Here is a 26,264-nt window from a genome sequence, read left to right as displayed (position 1 = left end):
GCGAAGTTTTGCTACTGATGGAACATTTACTGGCCTCGGCCTCCCTCAGTTAATAACCTGACCACAGAATATATTGGGCAGAGGTTTGCTCGCACATTTTTTAAAGATGTTCGCAGCTGCTTTCCTTTGAAAGAAGATAAATTATAGAGATTATTCTCTTCCTTTATTGGAAAAGAGCACTGACTTCCTCACTTCTGTGGAAGGCTGGTAATAACCTCTCTGCCTGAAAGATCTGCATTTTGTCCCCAGGCTGAGGAATGGGCTTTGTCAGAATGCACTTGTAAACAACAGGTTCACAAGTTTGCTTCTGAGAAGTAAATGTAGGCTTACTATTTAAATCGAAGATTCCTTTTGTTTAAAGGCCAAGATGGCGGACTAATATTCTCCCTTCCAGCTGACAAAAATAGAGACTGTTTAATGCCTTTTTTAAAATATTTGTTAATTTTGGGGAGAGCACAAGCAGGGGAGGGGCAGACAGAGGGGGACAGAGGATCTTAAGTGGGCTCTGGGCTGACAGTAGGGAGCCCGACTGATGTGGGGCTCAAGCTCACGAACTGCGAGGTCATGACCTGAGCCAAAGTCAGATGTTCATCCGAGCCACCCAGGTGTCCCAAGACTGCATAATGCTTTAAACATGGAAAGGAAAACAGCAAACGCCCTTCCCTTTCTGTTTCCTAAGACAACTTTAATTCCCTGTCACCAGACTAAGATTTCTGATCTGAATGGCCTAGTACTCAACTGGTCAGATGCATCTAAGAGGCCCCTACCTTTGTCTAGTCAAAATATATCTTCCGTGTTTTGGTGGTGGTTTCTTTTTTTTAAGAGACTCTCTGTGTTGATTGTTTACTTGTGGAATTATAAGCGGTAAATAAGACTCACTTTTGTTTATTTGCAACCGTGCCTCTTCTTTAAACAATGTTCCTTCATACCAAAAGAGAACCACAGCCCAGCTTCTCTTGGAATGAGAAGGTCTGGGTCTTCATCATCTTGCACCATAAGATATTCCTCAATATCTTATGCACTTGTTGTGAGTATGTGTCCACTTCAGACAGGAGCTGCCAGAGTACTGGGGGAGCGCACGTCAAACCAGTAGGAAGGGGCACCTGGGTGGCGCAGTCGGTTAAGCATCCGACTTCAGCCAGGTCACGATCTCGCGGTCCGGGAGTTCGAGCCCCGCATCAGGCTCTGATGGCTCAGAGCCTGGAGCCTGTTTCTGATTCTGTGTCTCCCTCTCTCTCTGCCCCTCCCCCATTCATGCTCTGTCTCTCTCTGTCCCAAAAATAAATAAACGTTGAAAAAAAAATTTAAAAAAAAAAAAAAAAAAAAAAAAACCAGTAGGAAATTCCCACGACGTCTGCAACATCACTGTCTAGGGGACCTTGGCCAAAGAAGGTTCCTCTGTGCTGTCCTTCATTACATGCTAATTACAGAATTACCTTATGCCTCATGTAATTCCCTATTTCACAGATGAAAAAAAAAACGGAGGCACCAAAACACTGCCTTTCTCCTGGATCGCACAGCTTCTTAAGGTTAGAACTAACACCAGAACCAGGTCTCCAGACCCCTGGTCCAGTGTGGGGTTTTCCCTCCACGCCTGGAGCGGGCACTTTATACCATCTAAATTTAAACTTTTAGAACCTTTTTTTATTGGAATCCACAAACTTAGAATCAAAATGGAACATTAATTTGTTTCTGGAAATGTATATCTTGGAGAGCAGGTAAATGATCACTGAATAAACATACAGAATTCGCTTCTTCATCCATCTCCTTTCCTGGATTTGGGTAATAAAACACCCCTTCAGCCCTGAAGACTCCTGCCAAGCATGAGAGAATTGAGTTAACAGTTTAATTCAATTCAATTCTATCTAATTAGTGGATAATTCAGCATAACGGAGGTCATCAGTCAGCCGTGTCCCCTCGGAATCTTCCCCGTGTTTTGCACCATTTTACTAGGAGATAAAACCAGTGCTCCTTTTTGACCTAGATGCCATTTTTCCATTAGGGTTGTTTTGCTTATTTGTGTCCCCAGTTTTTTTTTTAATTTTTTTTAATGCTTAATTTTTGAGCAAGAGAGACAGAGCACGAGCAGGGGAGGGGCAGAGAGAGAGGACACAGAATCTGAAGCAGGCTCCAGGCTCTGAGCTGTCAGCACAGAGCCCGACGCAGGGCCCAAACCCACAAACCGTGAGATCATGACCTGAGCCGAAGTCTGGCATTTAACCGACTGAGCCACCCGGGCGTCTATGTCCCCAGTTTTTGTCCCCAACTCAAAGCGTTCTCCTTCATTTCAGCTGAGACTTGAGGTGCTCGTTGCCTACGTGTGAAACAAAGAATCTAAAAGCCCCACATGGCACACAGTGCAATCAGAATCAGCTTATTACATGTTTTGCTTTATAAAGCAGCATCTTTTTGCTAGCTCTCCCCAGCCCCATCCACAATCTTTGCTCAGATTGTCTTTGCCTCCTTCCGCAGCCTGACTCTTGGGCACCACAGGTCACAAGACTTTGCTCTTCTCTGGCTCTCAACATCCACACCTTCTGGTTAAGGACATGGGCTTAACAGAGAACCGATTGATTGAATAGATGGTTCTTCTAGCTTAAAATGAACTGCAAGATAAACCTGTGATAACTGATTTGTATTTTCAGGATACTGTTTCAGTTCATCGACCAAGCTTTTATGCTGACAGATTTCTAAAGTTTATGAATTCCAGAGTTTTCAAGAAAATTCAAGGTAAGGTTCTTAGAATTTTTTTTTTTTTTTTTTACTTTTAGCACTTACTTGCTGACTTTCTGGTGTGTATCCTTCCAAGATTTTTAGTGGAAGGTTTGGACTAATTTATCTCCCAAAAGCTGTGATCACTTAATAATTATGTAATTACCAGCAATTTACTGATGCCATAATCATTAGAGTCTTATTGTGGAAAAAATTAGAAACTGCCTAACTATCCAGTCCTGTATTATACAGATTATATGATGTATTAAATATATTATGGTACAATCTAATGGAATAATATGTACAATAAAAGTCATATTCTAAAGGTACGTTTAGTCCTTATAGACATAGATTTATTCACACAGACACACACACGTATATATGGTTCATTGGTTTGCATATGTAAATTCACAACAAATGCTAATGGAATATATAAAAATCTGATACATTAACAAGAAAAAGGATGAAAACCAAACGATCATCTCAACAGGTGCAGAAACGCACTGGACAAAGTACAGTATTCATTCATGGTAAAAACTTTCCACAAAGTAGGTTCAGAGGGAACATACGTCAACATCACAAAGGCCATACATGAAAAACCCACAGCTAACATCATACCCAATGGCGAAAACCTGAGACTTTTCCTCTGACATCAGCAGCAAGACAAGTATATCCACTCTCACCAAAAGCAGTGCTCAAATCTTTGGGCCTCAGGGCCACTTTACACTCTTTTCAGTGATTAAAGACCCCGAAAAAGCATTTATACATGTGGGGCTATGTATATCACTACTTAGCATATTAGAATTTAAAATTAAGGAAAGTTTTAAATATTCATTAATTCTTAAAAAGTAACAACTTCAAAAATTCCGTGTAAAAAAGGTCAGTTTCAACAAAAAGGTACAAAAATTTCACATAAAAAATAATCATGAAGGATGCCTGGTGGCTTAGTTGGTTAAGCATCCAACTTCGGCTCAGGTCATGGTCTCACAGTTCGTGGGTTCGAGCCCCGCATTGGGCTCTCCTGTCGGCTCATGCCCTTTCTCTCTCAGAAATAAACATTAAAATAATAATAATAGTAATAATTAGGAAAAGTAATATTTTCTAAAACAAATAATTGACTGAGAGAAGTGGTATTATTTTACATTTTTTCAAAGCCCCAATTCTGGCTTAATAGGAGACATCTAGAATCTCCCATCAGCTTCTGAATTCAGTCTGTGGCTAGAGGTCCTGTGGCATCTAGAAAACTCATTAGAGAGTGAGAAAGGCTAATTGCGCCTTAATATTGTTATGAAAATAGGTTTTTTTAGTTATTTTATTTGGTTTTTTTTAAGTAATCTCTACAGCCCTGTAGGGCTCCAACTCATGACCCCAAGATCATGAGTCACAAGCTCCACTGACTGAGCCTGCCAGGAGCCCCTGAAAATAGTTTTAACATTGAAGACCTTCTAAGAGGGTCTCAGGAGCCTCTAGTACTCCCTGAACCACATTTGAGATCCTCCAACTTAAAAGTTTTAAAATATTATGTTGGAAGACAAGAGGTGAAGGTTCATAAAAGTCAGCAGACAGAGGGGCGCCTGGGTGGCGCAGTCGGTTAAGCGTCCGACTTCAGCCAGGTCACGATCTCGCGGTCTGTGAGTTCGAGCCCCGTGTCGGGCTCTGGGCTGATGGCTCGGAGCCTGGAGCCTGTTTCCGATTCTGTGTCTCCCTCTCTCTCTGCCCCTCCCCCGTTCATGCTCTATCTCTCTCTGTCCCAAAAATAAATAAACGTAGAAAAAAAAAATTAAAAAAAAAATTTTTTAAAATAAAAAAAAAAAAAAGTCAGCAGACAGAACCTTAAAGCAGAAGCCAGTGCGCATAATCCCTTCACACCTAGATAGCAGGTGTCACCATTGTCTTCATAGGATGAGGAGTCAAGGTAAATGTGACTTATTTGGGCCACTTATTTTCCAATAAAATCCATTTTGATCAGTTTTTAAACATTCAAAATTTCCTCCCCTCCAAGAAAACCCAGGTCTGGTTTTATCTCTTCTCCCCCTCACGTCAGCCAGGAAATAGAAAGCTAGTGAGCGAAGAAATGAATACCGCTTAAGACAACTTCAGAGAAAAGAAAGACACCTTGGGTTTCCTGCTTTCTCGTTCTGTGACCTTGGGCAGGTCACAGCTTTTCAGCTCTCATTTTCTGGACCTATAAAAGGGCTCAGACAACCGTTGCCTCCCTCAGACAACCGCGTGGGTAATTTGAGATACGGAGTGTCATGTTAGTCTCCAAACCCTAAAACCCTCTACAAAAGTTATTTATTACGATGATCGTATGATTATGGTTATAAGACTGCTCACAAGACACAAAGACTTTTCCTTCTCCAGAACTGGAGAGAATGCCCACCATTCTTCCCCATTTGTGTGTCCCAAAGTCCTTGTCCAATTAAGTTCTTGCAAGCTGCCTACGGGCAGGCCCCAGATGAGCGTTGCAATCTAAGCTCTGAGCTTCCCAAGGCCAGACGCAATTATTCTAATGCATCAGCTGTCAGGTCACCCCTGCATGCAAACCTCCACAGGTGGAGAGACACTGCCAAAAATCAGTTCAGGCAAGGCATAAACAAGCCGCAACTTCTCTCCTCCTCTCCAAGGAAATTCTTTAATAACTGCGTTAAGCCAAGCATTATTGGAACGAGGACTGAACAGAGATGGGGATGGTGTGGCTGCGGCTAAAACAGCTCCCAGTGACGTAGCCGAAGTACAGGCACAGCCTTCAGCGAGCAGGATTGATAGCGAAGTCCGTTTGCCCTGGTTCGGGTTCCTAACACACTTCTGAAGTTGTAGAATGCTGTTTGGACAAAGGTCAGGAGTGAACGGTACATCTGATATAGCCGTGACCTCGAAAAGACCCAGAGGGCAGGAAGTTTCAGTGGAAAGTCACTTAAAAGAAGAAAGCAACCCGAAGTAACTTGACTAAATTAGGCTTCCTGAGTATACGATTAAACATTGGCATGTTTAGAAATTCCTAGTCCCAAGTTAATAAAACCAGGGTCATGAGAATTCTCCTTGCTTTACCATCTGCGTTTACCAACCCACCCGACCTCCTCCTAGCACTAGGAAAACATTGCTTGGAGGCAGAGAAATTCTCCTTTAGCCTCAAAACATTTGAATTTCACCTCGGGTGAGACTTACCTTCAAAATCTGGAGAGGCATTCCAGTTTGCATGGACGCCAGGCCCTTGTAATCGAAGTCAAGTCACTGCGGACAAAAAAAAATTGCCCAAACGCCAACAGTTTTGTCTCCCTTTCCTCGTGTATGTAAAACAAAGTTTCTTGTTTTCTTTCTCCTCAAATGATGACTAGTAAGTTAATAAATAAAACCTTAATTAAAAATATTAATGTGTTTTTACAGGAAGTATCTTTGTCACTCCTTTGTCCTTCCTGTCTAGCTTTGAAGGCCTCACCTTCTAAAAAACGGTGCAACTCCATCGCTGCCCTGAAGGCAACCTCCCAAGAGATCGTGTCCTCAATTAGCCAGGAATGGAAGGATGAGAAGCGGGATCTGCTGACCGAGGGGCAGAGTTTCAGCAGCCTTGACGAGGAAGGTAAAGACATTCAACTTAAAAAAAAAAAAAAGTGGGGGCGGGGGGAGGAGTTCTTCTGATTTTATTTATATAGGTGATGTGGATTCACAATAGAACAATTAGAACATTAGAGGGGCGCCTGGTGGCTCAGTCGGTTGAGCGTCCAACTTGAGTTCAGGTCATGAGCTCACAGCTCTGAGTTCGAGCCCCGCATCAGGCTCTGGGCTGACAGCTCGGAGCCTGGAGCCTGCTTCGGATCTGTGTCTCCCTCTCTCCCTGCCCCTCCCCTGTGCAGGTTCTGTCTGTGTGTCTGTCTCTCAAAAGTAAATACACGTTAAAAAATTTTTTTTAAAAACATTAGAACATACCTGCTCTCAGAAACAAGACCTGGGGGCACCTGCCTGGCACAGTAGGTAGAACTTGCCACTCTTAATCATGAGTTCAAGCCCCATATTAGGCGTAGAGCTTACTTTAAAAAAAAAAGACACAAATTGTGTTAATGAATTTTCTAAAGGATACTTATAGTATGACTCGCTTACTATAAATTTTTTAAACACGTAAACAATATTATATATGGCTTAAGGTAAAAATGTTAGAAATACACTAAGATATTCAGAAATAAGGATCAGTCACCCCACTACCTGGAGGTGACACATATGAACATCTTTGTGTTTTTACTACTTGGACCTTGTTCTGTGCATGTGTATAATGTGTGTGTGTGTGTGTGTGTGTGTGTGTGTGTGTGTGTGTGTGTTTCAAACACACACATTATATGCTTCTATGTACGCCCATATACATATACACACACTGTAACAATGAATTACCAACTTATTTAGGTCTTTAATGAATTTAATAAAAGTTTTAGAACTTTCTTCTTGCTTGTCATATATCCCTACCTTTTGTTAGATTTCTTCTCAAATGGATTAAGGTGTAGACCCGTATTTTCTATCTTTCCAAAGGGTGTCTTTTGAAGATGTGGGTTTTCTGGCGGTTTGTTGCTACGGTGTTAGACCTCACCTCTTTGCTCGTTCCTTTGTCACTTGCTAGCTAGAACTCCTGGTACAGTGATGAATAGAAGCGGTGACTGGGCAGCCTTGCCTTGTCCTGATTTTAAAGGGAAGGCTTCTCACATTTCACTGTTGAGAAAGAAGTTTGCTGTATTGGATACCCATAATCGGGTCAAGGAAGTACCTTTTTATTGCTGGTTTGCTAAAAGTTTTTATCAGGAACGCGTATTGAATTTTATCACAAACTTTTTTGTCTGTCTTCTTGAATTGATTAGGTGTTTTCCTTTTCTAATTGTTAAAGAGGAAGTGACAGTTTCGACTTTTTTTAATCTATGTATTCTTCTGGGAATCCCAGCAGTTCCTGAAAATTTCTTCTACTTAGATTAGCTCTCCAGGGGCGCCTGGGTGGCTTAGTCGGTTGAGCCTCTGACTTCGGCTTAGGTCATAATCTCATGGTTTGTGAGTTCGAGCCCTGCCTAGGGCTCTGTGCTGACAGCTCACAGCCTGGAGCCTGCTTCCAATTCTCTGCCTCCTTCTCTCTCTGCCCTCTCCTGCTCACACTCTGTCTTGCTCTCTCTCTCTCTCTCACAAATAAACATTTAAAAAAATTTCTTTAAAGATTAACTGTCTTCTCCGGGTTTTCTTTTCCTCAGAGTCACTAGGACAGGGTGATACTCCTCCCCTCCTGCAGCACTTACCCACATGTTCCACGCTGGGATTCTTTCTTTTCTCATCTCCCTAGAAACCAGCTCAGACCCAGATATAGTGATATCGACAAAAGAGTTAATGAAATGCGCTTGCTCCTGTCTCTGGCTGGATGGCTGCAGTTTGTGGCATTGTGGCAGCTGTGACTCCCTTTTCCTAAGCACCTCTGCACCAGCACTGTCCCTCCCACACTGCTGGTCTTCTTAGAGCACACAGAAAACTATAAGGTGTCTACAGTCTGGGAAATAGGATTAATGGATTTTTAAACTGTATTAGTTTATCTTTTTTTATTTTTTTTTTAATGTTTATTTTTGAGAGAGACAGAGCCTGAGCGGGGGAGAGGCAGACAGAGAAGGAGGCACAGACTGCAAAGCAGGCTCCAGGCTCCGAGATGTCAGCACAGGGCTCGAACTCACGAACCGCGACATCATGACCTGAGCTGAAGTCGGATGTGCAACTGACTGAGCCCCCCCCCCACCGGCGCCCCATAATCTTTCAAATAGGATGCACCATATGACTTCTGAAGTTAAAGCAACAAGTCTAGTTGTCAGTCTGGGGGGAGGAAAGGGGTATAATACATACACTACGTAACATCCAGAAAGTCTGGATGAAACATTGGAAGTAGGGCACATGTTGTGCTTTTCTTCAGCTGAGCTCTTGGACCCAGTTTCATGTCTAAATGAGTTTATCTAGACAGTTCTTTCTGCGAAGTTTTTATCATGCTGTGTACTTGGGGCCTTCCATTTTCATAGTGCACCAAATTGCCTCTAGTTATCAATCGTCTCTTCTGTGCCACTGTCAGCATATCTTGGTTGTATTAGTTTTCTGGGGCCATGTAACAAATTACCAGAAAGCCAGCCGCTTAATAGAACCTCCAGTTATTAGCTCACAGTTGTGTAAGTGAGAAGTCTGGAAAGGCTCCCCTGGATTCTCCGGGCACCGTTTATCAGGGATCTGAAGGCGTCAGCTGGGCCGCGTTCTCATCTGGAGGTGTTGGGAAAGAAATCCTCCAAGGTCATCGTGTGGGCAGGATTGGCATCCCTGCGGACCCCATGCCTGCCTGATAGCTGTGGGCCACATCCGGCCCCTCGAGACCGCGCACATACCTTGCCAGGCAGCCCCCTCCCATCTTCAAACAGAGAATTTTGTACAAGTGAATCCTTCTCTCACTTCCAATCCCTGACTTCCAGACACACATTTAAAAGGCTCAAGTGATCGGGCGCCTGGGTGACTCAGTCTGTTAAGCGTCTGACTCTTGACTTCAGCTCAGGTCATGATCTCGTGAGATCGAGCCCCATGTCGGGCTATGTGCTGGTAGTACAGAGCCTGCTTGGGATCCTCTCCGGTCCTCTCTACCCTTCCCCTGCTTGCACACACTCTCTCACTCAAAATAAATAATAAGAAAAAAAAAGGGAGCTCAAGTGATGAGGCCAGGCCCATCTGGATAATATCCTCTAAGCTGGAGTTAAGGAATTAGTAACCTAATTACACCTGCATAATTCCTTTTGCGGTGTCAAATATATAATTACAGAAGCCAAATCGCATTCACTGATATGACCCCCACTCAAAGGGAGATGGTTCAAGCATACATATCCCTGGGGATCATCCTAGAATTCTGTCTACCATGTTAGTTTCTTAAAAACACTGAAGGATATAGGAGCTTGAGGAGATAGTTCTCTGTTTTAAAGAGCTGCTCCTAAGAGATTGGGGCTCACCAGTGTCTGGCCCAAGTTGCTGGACAGATCGCTCAAACAACCTCTGGTTGATGAAGTCAAGCTGGGTGCACCCAAAACTGGAGTCTTGATGAGCTCTTTTCAGTCCAGCCCCATCTGCCTTATATTGAGTAGCAATCCTTTCAAATCTGATGGGCAGTGGTTTTTCGGACCCACTTTTCAATGTTATTGAGAGTTTCAGTGTTTTCCTCTATATTGAATAAGAAGGTGAGATCAAGCATATTAAAGGTCACTAGTCAGTTGTCCTATAACATTGAAGGCCTCTCTAATTTTTGCATGTTGAGTGCTTGGGGTACTTGCGTGTTTATACAGTCTGTTACCATCTGTTACTCATCGTGGTAATTCTTTATTTTGACCAGAATAGGAGGCAGAGGTGTACCATCTCACATGTTTTGTTTTACTTTATTTTATTTTATTTTATTTTATTTTATTTTATTTTATTTTATTTTATTTTATTTTATTTTAATTTTATTTTTTTTTTTAATTTACATCCAAATTAGCATCTAGTGCAACAATGATTTCAGGAGTAGATTCCTTATTGCCCCTGACCCATCTAGCCCATCCCCCCTCCCCCACCCCCTGCAGTGACCCTCAGTTTGTTCTCCAGATTTATGAGTCTCTTCTGTTTTGTCCCCCTCCCTGTTTTTGTATTATTTTTGTTTCCCTTCCCTTCTGTTCATGTTTTGTCTCTTCAAGTCCTCCTATGAGTGAAGTCATATGATATTTGTCTTTCTCCAACTAATTTCGCTTAGCATAATACCCTCCAGTTCCATCCACATAGTTGCAAATGGCAAGGTTCCATTCTTTTTGATTGCCGAGTAATACTCCTGTGTGTGTGTGTGTGTGTGTGTGTGTGTGTGTGTGTGTGTGTGTGTATCCCACATCTTTATCCATTCATCCATCGAGGGACATTTGGGCTCTTTCCATACTTTGGCTATTGTTGATAGTGCTGCTATAAACATGGGGGTGCATGTGTCCCTTCAAAACAGCACACCTGTATCCCGTGGATAAATGCCTAGTAGTGCAATTGCTGCGTTGTAGGGTAGTTCTATTTTTAGCTTTTTGAGGAAGCTCCATACTCTTTTCCAGAGTGGCTGCAGCAGCTTGCATTGCCACCATCTCACATATTTTAAAGTGTGTCCGGTCTCCTGGTCCAGAGTCCAGCCCTTCTGTGCCTACCCCCTTTCCCTCTGTGCCTCCCTCCATCCTTTCATCTCCCCCTCTTCAAACCCCACATCTAAAACCTCACACTCATGCGATAGTGCCTATTAGGACCATCTTCCATGCGTACGCTTCCTAAACATGCATAATTTTGAGCCCGTCGTGCCAGTGAAGGGATCCCAGAAACACTTTAAAGTTATGTCGTATTTTTTTTTCTTCTTTCTTTTTTTTTTTTTTAATTTTTTTTTTCAACATTTATTTATTTTTGGGACAGAGAGAGACAGAGCATGAACGGGGGAGGGGCAGAGAGAGAGGGAGACACAGAATCGGAAACAGGCTCCAGGCTCCGAGCCATCAGCCCAGAGCCTGACGCGGGGCTCGAACTCACGGACCGCGAGATCATGACCTGGCTGAAGTCGGACGCCTAACCGACTGCGCCACCCAGGCGCCCCAGTTACGTCGTATTTATTATCGCCTGTCTTGGTTTAGCTTGGGGGAATGATGAAAAAGAATCTAGGTACACATGGTGATGCTGGTTAACAACAGTCTGTTGTATATTTGAAAGTTGCTAAGAGACTAGATCCTAAAAATTCTCATTACAAGAAAAAAAAAGTGTTGTAACTACTATGTGGTGATGGATGTTCACTAGACCATGATGATCATCTCACAATATACATGTTTATCAAATCATCACGTTGGACTCTTAAAATTAATACAGTGTTATATGTCAATTATATCTTCATAAAAATTTAAAAATGAAATATTGGGGTGCCTGAGTGGCTCAGTCAGTTGAGTGTCCGACTCTCAATTTTGGCTCAAGTCCTGACCCCAGGGTCATGGGATCAAGCCCCGTGTCAGGCTTCGTGCTAAGTGTGGAGCCTGCTTAAGATAGTCCCTCTCTCCCTCGGCCTCTCTGCCACCCATTCTCTCTCTCTTTCTATTTTTCTCAAAAAATAATAATGATGATGATGATGTCTCCCAAGGTTAAAAAAAATCACCCATTGTCTCTCTCTTTCTTTCTCAAAAAAAAATAATAACAATAATAATAATAATGATGTCTCCCTAGGTTAGAAAAAAATCAGTGTGAGCCTAGTTATAAAAGTTTAAGGACCAGGATTTGTCCATAACTGTTATGTCCACAGTGTTCTAACTTTTTTTTAATTTTTTAGCATTTATTTATTTTTGAGAGAGCATGAGCAGGGGAGGGACAGAGAGAGAAGAAGACACAGAATCCGAAGCAGGCTCCAGGCTCTGAGCTGTCAGCACAGAGCCCCACGTGGGGCACAAACCCATGAATCATGAGATCATGACCTGAGCTGAAGTTGCACACTTAACCGACTGAGCCACCCAGGTCCCCCACACAGTGTTCTGTTTTAAAGCAACTCTGTTCTGTGTGACTGACCTGTCATTAAAGCACTGTCTCTACCAGGCTGGGCGGTAAGGGATACAAATTTGTCCAAAGTTTAGGTTAGGATGATTAAAAATGGTCTGGGAAGGGGCGCCTGGGTGGCGCAGTCACTTAAGCGTCCGACTTCAGCCAGGTCACGATCTCACGGTCCGTGAGTTCGAGCCCCGCGTCAGGCTCTGGGCTGATGGCTCGGAGCCTGGAGCCTGTTTCCCATTCTGTGTCTCCCTGTCTCTCTGCCCCTCCCCCGTTCATGCTCTGTCTCTCTCTGTCCCAAAAATAAATAAACGTTGAAAAAAAAAATTTTTTTTTAAATAAAAATAAAAATGGTCTGGGAAGCATGTGTTTCCCGGCTGTTAAAAAGTCTGAGTATTTAGATCTAAATTGAGGAGGATAGATACGTGCACATCCCAGGGAGGGAGAGCAGGTGCCCTGTGTGTTTCTACATTGGCCAATCATCCTGTTAATCCCTGTCACATTATCTCCTTAAGCTCCTACGAGCTTTTGATGTCATCTTTTGAAACAGTAAATCACGTTCTTAGGTTTTTCAAAGAACATTCATAATGTCATTTCCATAAGCCGTTTTGTAAATTAATGCAGTCCCCTTTCTGCTTAACCTGTTTGCAAGGAGCTGTCTTATGGGTCTGCTGTAGTTCAGGCGGGCGAGGTGAATTCATCATTTAACGCGCAACCTGATCTGCGAAATGAGTGCTTTTGACTCGACTCCAGTGCATTTACTACCGAGATTCATGAGTCTCTGTTCTGCTTTTGTCACCCAGCCCTGGGATCCCGACACAGGCCGGACCTGGTGCCTAGCACTCCTTCACTCTTTGAAGCTGCTTCCTTGGCCACCACGATTTCTTCTTCTTCCTTATATGTCAATGAACATTGTCCACACGACAGGACTACGCTCTATTCAAACAGGTGAGACTTCGCGCGATCACATTACCCGTCTGCCTGTTAACCCCGTCAGTGCCACAGTTACACGGGTATCTCTGAACAGGCACATGCTGTCCCTGACAACCAGGGTGTGACCGTCACCTCCCCTGTAAGTGAGAGGAAGTGAAAACATGCTTGATTTTTACGATGCCAAGAAGCACCTCTAGGGGGAAACCCTCCTTGTGTTTCTTCACAGTTAATCATTATGTCCTGTAGACGTTATGTACTCAGTTCTCGGGAAGAAGACGGATGTTTCCTCATTTCATCATTTCACCGTTTCTTATGAACGGATTTTTTAAGCAGGTGTTCTTGGTTAATATTGCACATAGCTGCAAAGATATTTGAATATTCTCTTTTGGTTTGAGTGACCTTAGTGGCCATGGTAGAAACAATAACTGCCCCCAAAGTTGTCCCCATCCTAATCCCTGGAACCTGTGCCTTATATGTTACCTTATAGAGCAAAAGGGACTTTGCCAATGTGTTTAAGTTAAAGATCCGAGATGGGAAGTGTATCTTCAATTATTAAGGTTGTCTCAATGAAATCGCCTGGTCTTTTTTTTTTTAATATTGTTTTATTAACACTACAGTGGTAGGCAACTTTATGCTTCTGTTTTTTCCTGGATCACTGAGTCACACAGAATTCAAAATCCACTAGGAGGCTGAGAGCCTTTACATTAAATGTATCCTCCCTAAAAATCCTTAACTGTATGCCAGTCTGTTCTCAAGCAGTAAAATTCAGTTATGCACAGGGTCTTTGTAAGGGGAAGACAGAAACGTTAGGGTCTGATAAAGAGAATTGCAGAAGCAGAGGGAAGAGAGAGAGGTGTTAGAAGGCACCAAGCCGCTGGCTTCAAAAGGTGGAGGACAGGGCAGTGAGCCCAGGGAAGCCAGCAACCTCTAGAAACCAGAAAAGGCTAGGAAACAGGTGCCCCCTTAGAGCCTTCACCGAGGAAGACAGATCTTCCAACATGTTGAATTTCAGGATTTCTGACCAGAGCTGTGAGAGAATAAGTTGTGTTGTTTTAAGCCATAAGTTTGTGATAATTTCTTATAGCAGCAATAGAAAACTAATACAGTGACTCTCCAACATGCAATGATTTAGTGTTTCAGTGTTGGGGGGGGGGGGGGGTTGGTACTATTATTTCCTAAATAGAGAGTCACTTAGTTATTCAATACTTTGGCTTTTTATGTTTATTTCTTTCTCTGTTTATATTTAGAGGGAGCGTGTGAGGGGGGAGGGGCAGAGGGAAAGAGAGAGAATCTTCAGCAGGGTCCACGTTCTGCACAGATCCGAATGCAGGGCTCAATCCCATGACCTGAGTCGAAATCGAGAGTCAGACGCTTAACTGAGTCAGCTACCCAGGCGCCCCTCGATACTTTTGCTTTTTAAACAAAACATTGTCAAATATTGATTCTAGTAATAGGAGATGATATCTTTACACAAAGATCACAATGTTGCCTATGGGCATGGCTGATTGATTTTCACTTTCTATATATGCAATTTTGGTTTTTTAAATTTTTTAATTTTTTTTTTTTTTTTTAGAGAGAGAGAGAGAGAGACAGTGCACAAGCAGGGGAGAGGCAGAGAGAGAGAGGGAGACACAGAATCTGAAGCAGGCTCCAGGCTCGGAGCTGTCACCTCAGAGCGTGACACGGGGCTCGAACTCACAAACTGCGAGGTCATGACCTGAGCCAAAGTCGGTCACTTTACGGACTGAGCCACCCAGGCACCTCTGTATACACAATTTTGTAACCAGCTTCAGTTGCTGGACAGGGACTGCTCTGTATATGTTCCTGATAATTATCTGTTAAATGTTGAACTGGCTCTTGTCAAAAATCTGGCTCTTGAGAATCAAGATGGGATTCGTGCAGGTAAAGTCTTTCTGGCACAAGTCATTTTCCACCTCCACGGTTGCAGCTTGGCTCACTTCCAGAATGAGGACTCCGTATGGTAGTCTCCTTTTTAACATACGCGTATTTGTAGATTCCAGCTTGGTCTGTAAGTTACGGTTTGGTAATTAGAGCTTCTGTAGAAATTTCTTCCCTCTTGCCGTTTGCTGCTCTCCCCGCTGGATACCGGTTGGGGGATGGTGGGTGAGGCAACCAGTCTTGGTCTGGAGAAGTGGAATGAATGGCAGGGTGAGCCTTCAGTCTTTAGTAGGGCTTCAGTTTAGATTGCTCGGGTGGAAAAGCCAACAAATAAGGCTCCATTAAAAATTACTCAACTCATCTAAACTGTAAAAGAAATTTGGTTTGCTTCCCTAGGTTAGAAGAATTTAAAGTGACCTAACGGTGATGTGTACCTGAATGTTCAAATTTGTGACGTAAATTAGTCAAGCGACAGCTTTCCTATCTGTGTGGTATAGCTAAACACCATTGTTTTGCTCTCACATAGAAATAGCAGCTCAAAAAAATGGCTGGAAAGTCACAGGAAGCTCCTTGCAAGGTCAACAAACAATTCCACATGAAGGCCTGGTGGTTTCTTTTTTTTTTTTTTTAATTTTTTTTTAACGTTTATTTATTTTTGAGACAGAGAGAGACAGAGCATGAACAGGAGAGGGTCAGAGAGAGAGGGAGACACAGAATCTGAAACAGGCTCCAGGCTCTGAGCTGTCAGCACAGAGCTCAACGCGGGGCTCGAACTCACAGACCTTGAGATCATGACCTGAGCCGAAGTCGAAAGCTTAACCGACTGAGCCACCCAGGCGCCCCAAGGCATGGTGGTTTCTTATGTTTGCTACTGTTCTCATTATCAGGGTCACGTAATTGGATATGCTATTAATTTACTAGAATTTTCAGCACAAATACAAAAGGGTTTTTTGCTTGTGGGTTTGTTTGTTTGTTTGTTTGTTTGTTTGTTTTGGTGGCACTAGTTGTGAATAAGCATGCAGTATCTTGGCCAGAAGTATTTAATTCTTGGGTATTCATAAAGTTCCCCCAGCATCTGGAACTGTCTCCTTCCTAGCCAGCGTTGCAAGCTACCTCTGCATGCTCCAGGGCTGTGGTATAATTCTTGGTACTTTTACTTATGAGGATGCTGGTTATCATATATTGGATGGGGAAAACAGTGTTATCTGTGATATTTTTCCCTTTCCTTTTTTGAAGTGAACTGTTGGAGATAAACCTTCTTTGGCATGGTATGTCCAACTTGCATTTTGATATGCTTAGCGGTCAGGTGGCAACAAGAAACCACTCTGTCTTAGACAGAAAGGGATTTGATACCTTGCAAAGTCCCTGAAAAGGCTCTGGGCTGGACATCAGGAAATCGCTCCTGGATAATGCCACTGAACGGGCCCACCGATAGCCCCGCAGCCTTGGCCGCAGTCAAGCAGGTGCCCTGCCAACAGAACGCAAGCTAGCGAAAGCATTTTGGTGATCCCTGAATGTTTTTAAAATAAGCTAACATTTAAAAATCAAGCAGTTTTGGGGCGCCTCGGTGGCTCAGTCGGTTAAGCGTCCAACTCTTGGTTTTGGCTCAGGTCGTAGTCTCATGGTTCGTGAGATCAAGCCCTGAATCGGGTTCTCTGCTGATAGTGCAGAGCCTGCTTGGGATTCTCTCTCTCTCTCTCCCCCCTCTCTCTGCCCCTACCCCGCTCTCACTCGCTCTCTCTCAAAATAAATAAACTTGAAAAAATAATAATAAAAATCAAGTCGTTTCACTAAAATCCCCTTTTGAAAAATCACTAGTCTGGGCCCCTCATGGCTCTGTTGCCTTTGGCATTTATCCGCTGGAGGGGGGAAGCCTGGACCCTGCCTCGCTCACCTCTGATGTCTCCTGCCTGTTCCTCTGGCCATTTCTGGTTTTAGCCTGGAGATAGAAAAGAAGTCAAAAGACGTGTTTCTGATCTTAACCACTGCTTTAGGGGAATCATAAGGAAAAGGGGCCAAAAAAGGCCCAGAGGTGCTAAACAGAAACCTCTAGCCTGTGAACTCCTGGGAATCAGTATCCCTACCCGCCCCCCCACCGCCCCCCAACCCTAAAATAAACAAACATGATTCTACATCTCTTCTGGCCTGCTCAGTTTTAAAACCTAATCCAAATAGCCTGGAAAGAAAATGAGTTGAATATTAAACTTATAATTCACATCAGGTTTGTTTTTTTTTTTAATCTGTGAATCATTTTTGTGTTAAGGCACAGTGGCCTGTTTTGTCCATTTTGACTCTGTGCCTTACCTGTCTGCGCTTAAATAAGCCGTAAATACTCCAGCTAGCAATGGGCATTCTGTCAGTCTTTTTAAAATCCTTTGAGGGGCGCCTGGGTGGCGCAGTCGGTTAAGCGTCCGACTTCAGCCAGGTCACGATCTCGCGGTCCGTGAGTTTGAGCCCCGCGTCAGGCTCTGGGCTGATGGCTCGGAGCCTGGAGCCTGTTTCCGATTCTGTGTCTCCCTCTCTCTCTGCCCCTCCCCCGTTCATGCTCTGTCTCTCTCTGTCCCAAAAATAAATAAACGTTGAAAAAAAAAATTAAAATCCTTTGAAAAGTGTCGATTAGTGCCGGGATGTGTCCACACCTGAATTGTATGTTGCAGTGGGAAAACTGCTCTCTCTTCAAATTATTCCGCCTTTTAAGGGACTAGTCTCTGTAACGGCAAAAACTCCAAGTACAATCTCTTTTCCTCCTCCTCCTCCTCCTCCTTCTTCTTCTTTTTTGTTTTTTTGGAGGTGTACTCTAAAAATTGAGTAGAAAGCAAAGAAAAGATTGTATTTTTAAAGTATATATTTAACCTGATGATTGGGAGTCCCTGTTTTCACAGTACAGTTTGGTGTTCGGGCATGTAGTTCATAGTGATGGAGGCAAACTCGGGTGGGCACGTGCTTCCCAGTCAAATGGCGGGATTTAAATTTTGAATCTTTGATCCTTAAAGTCTTCTTTCCTAGGCAGAGCTCTGTTCTTTTAGAGGGGGTATAAATGAGCACTAAGAAATGCAGAGGCAAATGGGTTTTACCTCAAAGATAAGAACAACTTAATATTGTGGAAATTCGCTACATGCAAGAATTTTATTTCTTGCCATGAGTCCCGGCACCTTTGGTAGCAAAGCTAATGGTCTGATCCTGCACAAGTATCAAAAGCCCTCCTGTGTCCCAACCTATTTATAGCTTCCCCATCAAAAATACCTTTATCTTTGGGGCGCCTGGGTGGCTCGGTCGTTAAGCATCTGACTATCGATCTTGGCTCACATCATGATCTCACAGTTCATAAGATCAGGCCCCGTGTTGGGCTCTTCACTGACAGCCTGGAGCCTGCTCGGGATTCTCTCTCTCTCTCCTTCTCTCTTTGCTCCTGCCCCGCTTGTGCGCTCACTCGCTGTCTCTCTCAAAATAAATAAACATTTTTTAAAAAGGGGGAAAAAATGTCTTTACCTTGTTCACTGCTTTGGCTGCTCTCCTGTTTTTCTAGTGACTGTTTCAAATAGCTGGCTCACCCTAGAGGCATTAGGAGTGTTACAAGAAGGGCAGTTATGTCACCGGAGAAGCCACTGGTCATCTGCACATAGAGGTGACAGCTGGCAAAGGCCCCCTAAATGTTGAGTCCAGCATCAGAGATCTCAGAGGCTGACCCAGGGGATCTGACTGCAGTTCTGTGCCATTTTTTTCCTGCCGCTAGAATCTCATAAAGCCAGGAGAGCACGGGAGTGACCTTACAGACATGTCTAAAAGACCAGGAAAGAGAAGTGCAGAGACATGCGCATTCTGTGACCTGCTGCCACAAGGTCACACGGTGTGCTGGTAGGATTTAACTGGAACACGGGTCTCGGAGGCCCAACCTCACATTCTCTCCTCCGTACCCCCCTTTCACTAAAGCCTCTTGTCGTTGTGCTGTTGTCCTTGCTGTGTGTGCTGTGCGCGGGGAGGCTGATGGGCCGGGGTCTCCTAACATGAACTCTGGCTTCACGATTGAGCCACTTTTTTGCCGCTTAATAACTGAAGTATTTCTGTTAGACAAAGTGGTGGGTCTATATGAATGTCTACCAGTGACGTTTGTTCTAGAAGTCATTGGCTAAGTTTGCTTATTAAGAACATCACGTTGGGGTGCCTGGGTGGCTCAGTCGGTTAAGCATCCGACTTCGGCTCAGGTCATGATCTCACAGTCTGTGAGTTCGAGCCCCGCATCGGGCTCTGTGCTGATGGCTCAGAGCCTGGAGCCTGCTTCCGATTCTGTGTCTCCCTCTCTCTTTGCCCCTTCCCTGCTCATGCTCTCTCTCTCTCTGTCTCAAAAATAAATAAACATTAAAAAATTTTTTTAATAAAAAAAGAACATCATGACTAGGTGGCTCAGTCAGCAGGGCATCCAGCTTTTGATTTTGACTCTTGGTCCTTGGGTTTGAGCCCTGCATCGGGCTCTGTGCACCTGACAGCACGGAGGCTGCTTGGGATTCTCTCTCTCTCCCTCTCTCTCTGCCCCTCCCACACACTCTCTCTCTCAAAATAAATTAATTAAAAAAAAAAACCATCATGGCTATGGGAAATTTTCTATCATAGCAGTAGTTGTATTTCAAACCTTCGATAATGATAGGATCACAATAGTATAGTAATAGCTAATTCTGGGATAATCCTAAGAGTCTGTGTTAAGTTGTTTACATGCATTAAAGGGATCTAATTCTCCCAAGCAACCCATTATGGCCATCATATTGATTATCTCCAGGCACGCTTCACAATGTTAGGTCACCCCCCAAGGTCGAACGGCTGCCAGGTAGAGCCATGGTCTCCAGGCACAGCACTGACACAGAGCGTGAGGCCCCAGCCTCAGCCCCTCACCGGCTGCCCTCACCTGTGTTGTCCCGGCTCCGACCACGTGACCTTGAGATGACGCTGCTCATAGAAGTTGGATAACACCCACACAAGTTGTCTCCCTCCTCCGTTTCGTGCGTTTTGCCTTTTCTTCTTCTGTGTGATTGTAAGTGAGGATTTTCACTTCTCCAGATGTGAGAGACCGAGGGTTCAAATGCTAAAAATATGACCTACTAACTTAAGTCTGCAAGAAACCTGAAATAGCTGTTTCTTCAAGTTTTTATTTCTAGCTCTTCGAGTAGACTTCCGTGTCATTACATGATCCCAGAGAAGAGACTTTTGTCAGGTATCTTTCTGCTTGATTTAGAAAATCCCATATCTTGTATTGACCTAATAAGGTTAAGAAGGGACATTTGTGACTTAAGAGATGAGAGGAGACGAAGGTGGGTTGCAAGAACTTTCTAGCAGTTCCGGTCCTCTAACAATAACCTCAAGGGAGGGACAGCATGTGCCTGTGACATCTGCCGTGCACCTAGAGGCTGCCTGCTGAACCGGGTGCCGATCTGGGCTGCACCAGCCCCTCAGGAGGTCTCTGTAGCCCTCCTGTAGATGCTGAATATTCAGTATCCTCTCCAGACCCTTTGCGCTTTTATGGCTCCTCATCCGGTTCGTCCTTCCTTGCAGACAGACCACATCACCACCACTGTTCCCCACTTCCGGCCAACAGCCATCATTAGAAGTCACCATTTAGGACATTAGCCCCCAAAACAGCCCCTTCGACATCTCTAATGTTGGGAAAGTTACTTTACCTTTCGGGCCTCGGTGTCCCCACTTGTGCAATGTGGATTATCATACAACTGCCCCAAAGGGTTGTTCTTACCATGAGTTGAAATGGTAATTGGAAAGCCCTCGCTGGTACCTAGTAAACGCCATCATTGTTTTTGTCAAAAGGCCATCCAGAGTGCTTTATTGGGTAGCGTCCGGTCAAGGAAATGGAAAACACATCTGGCATTTCAAACAGAATTTATTTTGTTTAATGTTTATTTATTTTTGAGAGAGGGAGAGAACGAGCAGGGGAGGGGCAGAGGGAGAGCAGGACAGAGGATCAGAAGCCGGCTCTGCGCTGACAGCCGACGGCCCGATGTGGGGCTTGAACTCACGAACCATGAGATCATGACCTGAACCAAAGTCAGACACTCCACCGACTGAGCCACCCTGGGGCCCCTCATACAGAACGTAGTAAGAGGAATCGGTTACCCGCTGTGACCGGAGGCGTGTAAAGGGGACGTTGCAGAGAAACCCAGGTAAGTAACTGCAGGCTGCGGCTCCCGGCACCTGACAGAACATAGACTCACGAAGGAGGCCCCACCTGGGGACCTGCTGCCCCCGTAAGAGCAGGGACATCGAAGTAGGACATCAACAGAATTGCTGGGATAGCGGCAGGGACACAGCTGCTGCCGGAAACACTGCCCTCGGAAGGAAGGAAGGAACACGAGAGAGAAGAGGACCGAAAGCTTCTCTCTGCCCATCGCCTCATCATCCTCAGCCCACGGAACCTGGCACTGGAGCCTGAGCGGTGTAGTTCGCTGACTGTTGGCCGCAGCGTCACAAGGTGGAGTTGAATTAAGGTATCAGTGGCAGCCACAGCCCACAGGGCAAAGACTGGAGATGCAAGGTCTCTTAAAAAGAGAATTTGAATGATCAAAGCTTGACACAAAGGCAGAGAGTGCATACAGGAACAGGAATCGATCTGGACTCTATACGCTAAAAGGAATCACAGAGCCAACTCATTGCCATGACGATATAATCGTATGTAAAACAGACGTAATTTTTTCAAATCAGCTGTGTCACTGGGGACGCCAGTATTTACCAGCAAGCCTATCCGATCGTCGATAATGCCTTCCCTGCCTCTGCGCTAGAACGGATGCTGGTTGTAAACGCTTCTAGAAGTGTGTCCACTGATTCCAGGCGTGTGGGATAGATAAAAAGCTTCTTGAGCTCAAGAACTCCACAAAGAGATTTGTAAGCCCGGGGATGCCGGGTGAGGACCCCCCCGCCCCGTCCTCCCCGCCCCCGATAGAGCAGCAGATACGTGTTCAAGGCTAGACATCTGTCGCCCATGCCCTAGCCAGACACTTTTATTGCCGGTAATACCCTACCTACCCCATCACATCAACTGAATATAACTCAGTCTGGAGTGAACACACGCGAGGGGCTGGTGGATACGGTGTCCCTTCTCTTCTTCGTATAATGAAGAAAAGGATTTAGTCACCTCTTCCCTAGTGTCGGGAAACCAGGTGACCAAGCAAATGATGATGCGGGTGTGGGAAAGAGTAACTAACACGCTTCAGGATCCTCAAGCAAAAACCTGCCTTGTTACCCAGCCTCCCAGGAGAAGATCTCATTTGGGGAATTAGGACCATTTTAAGCCCTGCTGGGATGACAGGCAAACCAAACAGTGATGTCCCCTCCCTTTCCAGTTGTGACTGAGGCACCTGCAGAGAAAATTGGAGCTTGCTAGAAGCTTCATAATATGCCTGCCAGTTTAGTTTTCCCCTCCTCAACCTCAGCACAAAAAAAAAAAAAAATCACATAGTCTGCACCTGGATTTTACTCGATGCCTTTTTTTTTTCTTTTTTTGACAAATTGTAGAATTGCTTCTGAAGTGATTAGCTTTTCAAACGACCCTTCATATATTTTGGCATGGGCAGGAAATTGAAGTGAATTTTTCAAATATCTGACATTCTATGAGGAATCATTTAGGATTCAGCATTAATTCAAAGAACACTCATATGTTTTTCCCCCGCTGTCTTTTATTCATTTATTCATAAATTCGACAAATATTCCTCGGGCCCCAAACATGCCAGACATTGTGCCAGGGGCAGACGTGATTCCTCTCCTCCTGGAGATCAGAGTCTAGAGGGGGAATGTGTCATTACACAACTGTAGAGTATTTAGATTTTTTTTTTTTTTTTGCTGAGGTATAATTCATACGTAATGTTATTTTAGTTGTAGCCGTGCAGCCTAATGATTTGACAGTTGTCTGTATTGCACAACAGTCACCACAGTAAATCTAGGTACCATCTGTCACCACACAGAGTCACAAAGCAAAGCTTTTTTCTTGTGATGAGAACTTGTAAGATTTACTCTGTTGGCAACTTTCAAGTTTGCATGACAATATTGTTGACATGCTGCCCACACACTGCACATACTACATTCCCCTTATGACTTATTTTATAACCAGAAAGGTTTTTTGTTTGCTTATTTGTTTTTGAGATAGAGAGCCCAAGTGCGGTGGGAGGGAGGGGGCAGAGAGAGAGATTGAGAATCCCAAGGAGGCTCCACACTCAGCCCAGAGCCCAACTCAGGGCTCGATCCCACAACCCTGGGATCGTGACCTGAGCCAAAATCAAGAGTTAGACACTCAACTGACTGAGCCACCCAGGCACCCCTATTACTGGAAGTCGGTACCTCCTGACCCCATCACCCGTTTCACCCACCCCTCCAACTCCCCTCCCCATACTGTCTTCTCTGTATCTGTGAGTTTTGTGTGTTTGTTTCCTGTTTGTTTACATTCCACAGACAAATGAGATCATCTGGTATTTGTCTTTCTGTCTGACTTAACTTCACTTTAACATAATACCCCCAAGGTCCATCCATGTTGTTGCGAAAGGCATTTCAGTCTTCGTGTGTGTGTGTGTGTGTGTGTGTGTGTGTAGCTGAGTAATGCTCACATTTTTTGATGAATTGGTACATGGCAATATTTCTAGGTGCCTTTTGTGCAGTCAGATTTTTTAATGGATCCAGTTTATGGACAAGTCATATTGGAAAAAAAGGGGGAGGGGGGCAGAATGCGGCCAGCCTGTGGATATCCTAAATTATCAAAACTGATCTCCCCCATCCATTTTCTGCCCCTTCATTCTTACACCAGAAAAGCACATCTCTGTTTCCCTTGACTTGAGCCACTAACGCTGCATCTCTGGGAGGATGGTTTGCTGGAGAAGTATCTCTGTGGCCTTCCCTGTCCCAGGCCCTCCTTCATGAAACCTCTAGAGAGATACCTGTGCAGGTGTGATTCGGCCCCCCATCCCGGTCCCTGCGTGCGCCTCAAGAAATTCTCAGGCACGTGCGAGTCACAGAAAAAAAGTTCTTGGAAGATAATCCTCTCCCTCTCCATCTTCCCTGAGGGGCAAAACAATTTCTTTGCCTTGTTGTTCAGCTGAAATACACACGGGCTCGTTCAAGGAATTAAGAGAATATAATAAGAAATTCCTGAAATGTAAAATCACAACAGTAGGAGTGAGGTTTCAGGTGATAGTGGGACGGGACCTCAGTTTCTTGCTCACATCTCAGACCTACCTGGACACATCTGAAGCAGGGCCTCCCTTGCCGTAAATCTATTTTAGATTAATGTCCCCTCTGGAGAACTCTCCAGCCTGCCGCAAACCCTCTGCCCAGCTCAGCCCTCTCCGGCCCTAAGCCACACGACGCTACGTTTCTGTTCAGCAGCTGTTCTTGACCTCACTGAGTCTACAGAGATCCTGGACTCAGGGGCCGAGAAAAGTCGGTCTCTCTAAGATCCCACGGGCCTCATGACTCTCTCACTCGGCTTAGAGGTCATTTTGGTCCTTCTCGGCCCCTGGCGGTCACCCTGTCAATCCTCACCATTTCCCTCCATCCATTTGGTTTGGCCCCATCATGTTCCACTTCTGTTCTGATTAAGCCTGTCTTGTGCATCTTGGTCTGTGGCCGTAGATAGTCCCCCGCCGTGTGGCCCCATGCAGGGCAGCACACAGGCTTGTCCATACCTACCACTTAGCCGTCGTCAGCTGCTGCGGCCTCTCTCTGAGGCGCCCCTTTGGCCCACCCACTGTGTTCCCATTTGCCTTCTGAGCCGTCCCGTCGCGTCGAGCTCTGTCATCACACATGGAGTATTGGTGACTGCCGCGGCCTGAGATCCATGGTGAGTGAATTTCCGCCAGGCCCCTGACAGCCCTTCTCCAGCCACGGGTCCTCTGGTGCCGGGTTCCGCCACATTCCTGAGTTTTAATTTCTTCTCTGATGCACTTCACATGATACACAAAGAGGAACAAATACCATTTCACGCAAGGCAAGAGGAGAGTTGATCCTTTGTTTAATCCTCTGTGATCTGTGGAATTATCTCCACAGGAGCTGGCTCTGTCTCCCTGTAATTTAAGTGACTTGCTCATCTTTGGGGGGAAGAATTTCACCCAAGTGCAGAGAGGGAAACTTGGCTGCTGGACGCTTGTTGATTTCAGAGAAACGAACAGACCCAGCCCCCTACAAGTGCGCTCAGTGTATCTCCGCAACCAGCCTTTTGCTCTTAGCGCACCATGGTCATGGGCGTGGGGGTGGGGAGGCGGATTAGGTAAGGGTAATGAGGGAATTAGGAGGCAGTGATAAAATCTCAAGTCAGAATAATATTAATCTAAAATGTAATTATTTAATAGCCTGTTTTCAAGGATAAAGTAATAAAGATGAGATATATAATGATGTAAAGGACCTCATTAGTTTTCTGGCCACCCACATTAAAAATTAGCATTTGGAAGGTCACAAAAGAACTTAAGAAGGGCCAGACTTTCTTCCCAACAAAGGCTTTGGCTGAAATGAAAATGTCATCCTGACGGGCCGCTTGGAGGGCTTACGCGTTAGCGTTTCTCTGACGTTCCTCCCGTTTTTCCTTATCACGATGGAAGTGTGCTTCCTTGTACTTAATTCATCTGGGAAGAGTTGTTTGGTCTTTTATTTACACATGAGTGCGTCTGGGTTGGTCCCCTATTAATTCTCACTGCTGTGCCTGGCCGTCTCCTTTGTCATCCCTGAGCTGTGACAGGAGAGAAGGCAGGCATGCCAAGGCCAAGGCCGAGCACCTGGTGACTTTTCCCCACCCACCCTCCCAATGCTTTTCCTATCTTAATGGCAAAGCTCACCCTGTAAGAGCCATAGGGTTTGGGGAACAGCAGGGTCCTTTTGGCCTTGTTCCAGCCTTTAATTGTTTTGTATCTAAATTATATGTGGCAAGTTTAACAAATAGTTGTATACAGTTTGTTAGGAAAAAGAGCAGGTCCTAGCACACGTCCCTTTACACTCCCCGTCCCCAAATGCAGCCACCTTCAACTCTTCTAGCTGGTTCCTTTGGCATTTAATTCCATATCTCTGGGTAGCATGCGACTGCTGCCATTTCTTGACCATCGAAGACAGAGATGTAGCTGTGTTTTCCCCACCCCACACCTACCACGTGCATACACCCCTCTCACTCGTCCGCCTCTCCCTTCTCCAGTAGGTTTACATCATGC

General features: G+C 44.7%; 1 protein-coding gene across 4 annotated transcripts in view; it reads left to right on the top strand.

Moving 5' to 3' along the window:
* The window catches only part of PIP5K1B (phosphatidylinositol-4-phosphate 5-kinase type 1 beta), a 314,990-nt gene that overhangs the window by 225,608 nt on the left and 63,118 nt on the right, over positions 1 to 26,264 (top strand). For all 4 annotated transcript variants that reach the window (XM_047829493.1, XM_047829491.1, XM_047829492.1 and 1 more), the window contains 3 exons: positions 2,646 to 2,730; positions 6,137 to 6,292; positions 13,062 to 13,206. In XM_047829493.1, the coding sequence (XP_047685449.1) occupies positions 2,646 to 2,730; positions 6,137 to 6,292; positions 13,062 to 13,206 (386 nt within the window). The remainder of the gene's footprint in view (positions 1 to 2,645; positions 2,731 to 6,136; positions 6,293 to 13,061; positions 13,207 to 26,264) is intronic.

The sequence above is a fragment of the Prionailurus viverrinus genome, chromosome D4, assembly GCF_022837055.1.
Source record: "Prionailurus viverrinus isolate Anna chromosome D4, UM_Priviv_1.0, whole genome shotgun sequence".
In the NCBI taxonomy this organism is placed as follows: domain Eukaryota; kingdom Metazoa; phylum Chordata; class Mammalia; order Carnivora; family Felidae; genus Prionailurus; species Prionailurus viverrinus.
The sequence above is the reverse complement of the archived record's forward strand: the minus strand, read 5'-3'. Positions and strand labels throughout refer to the sequence as shown.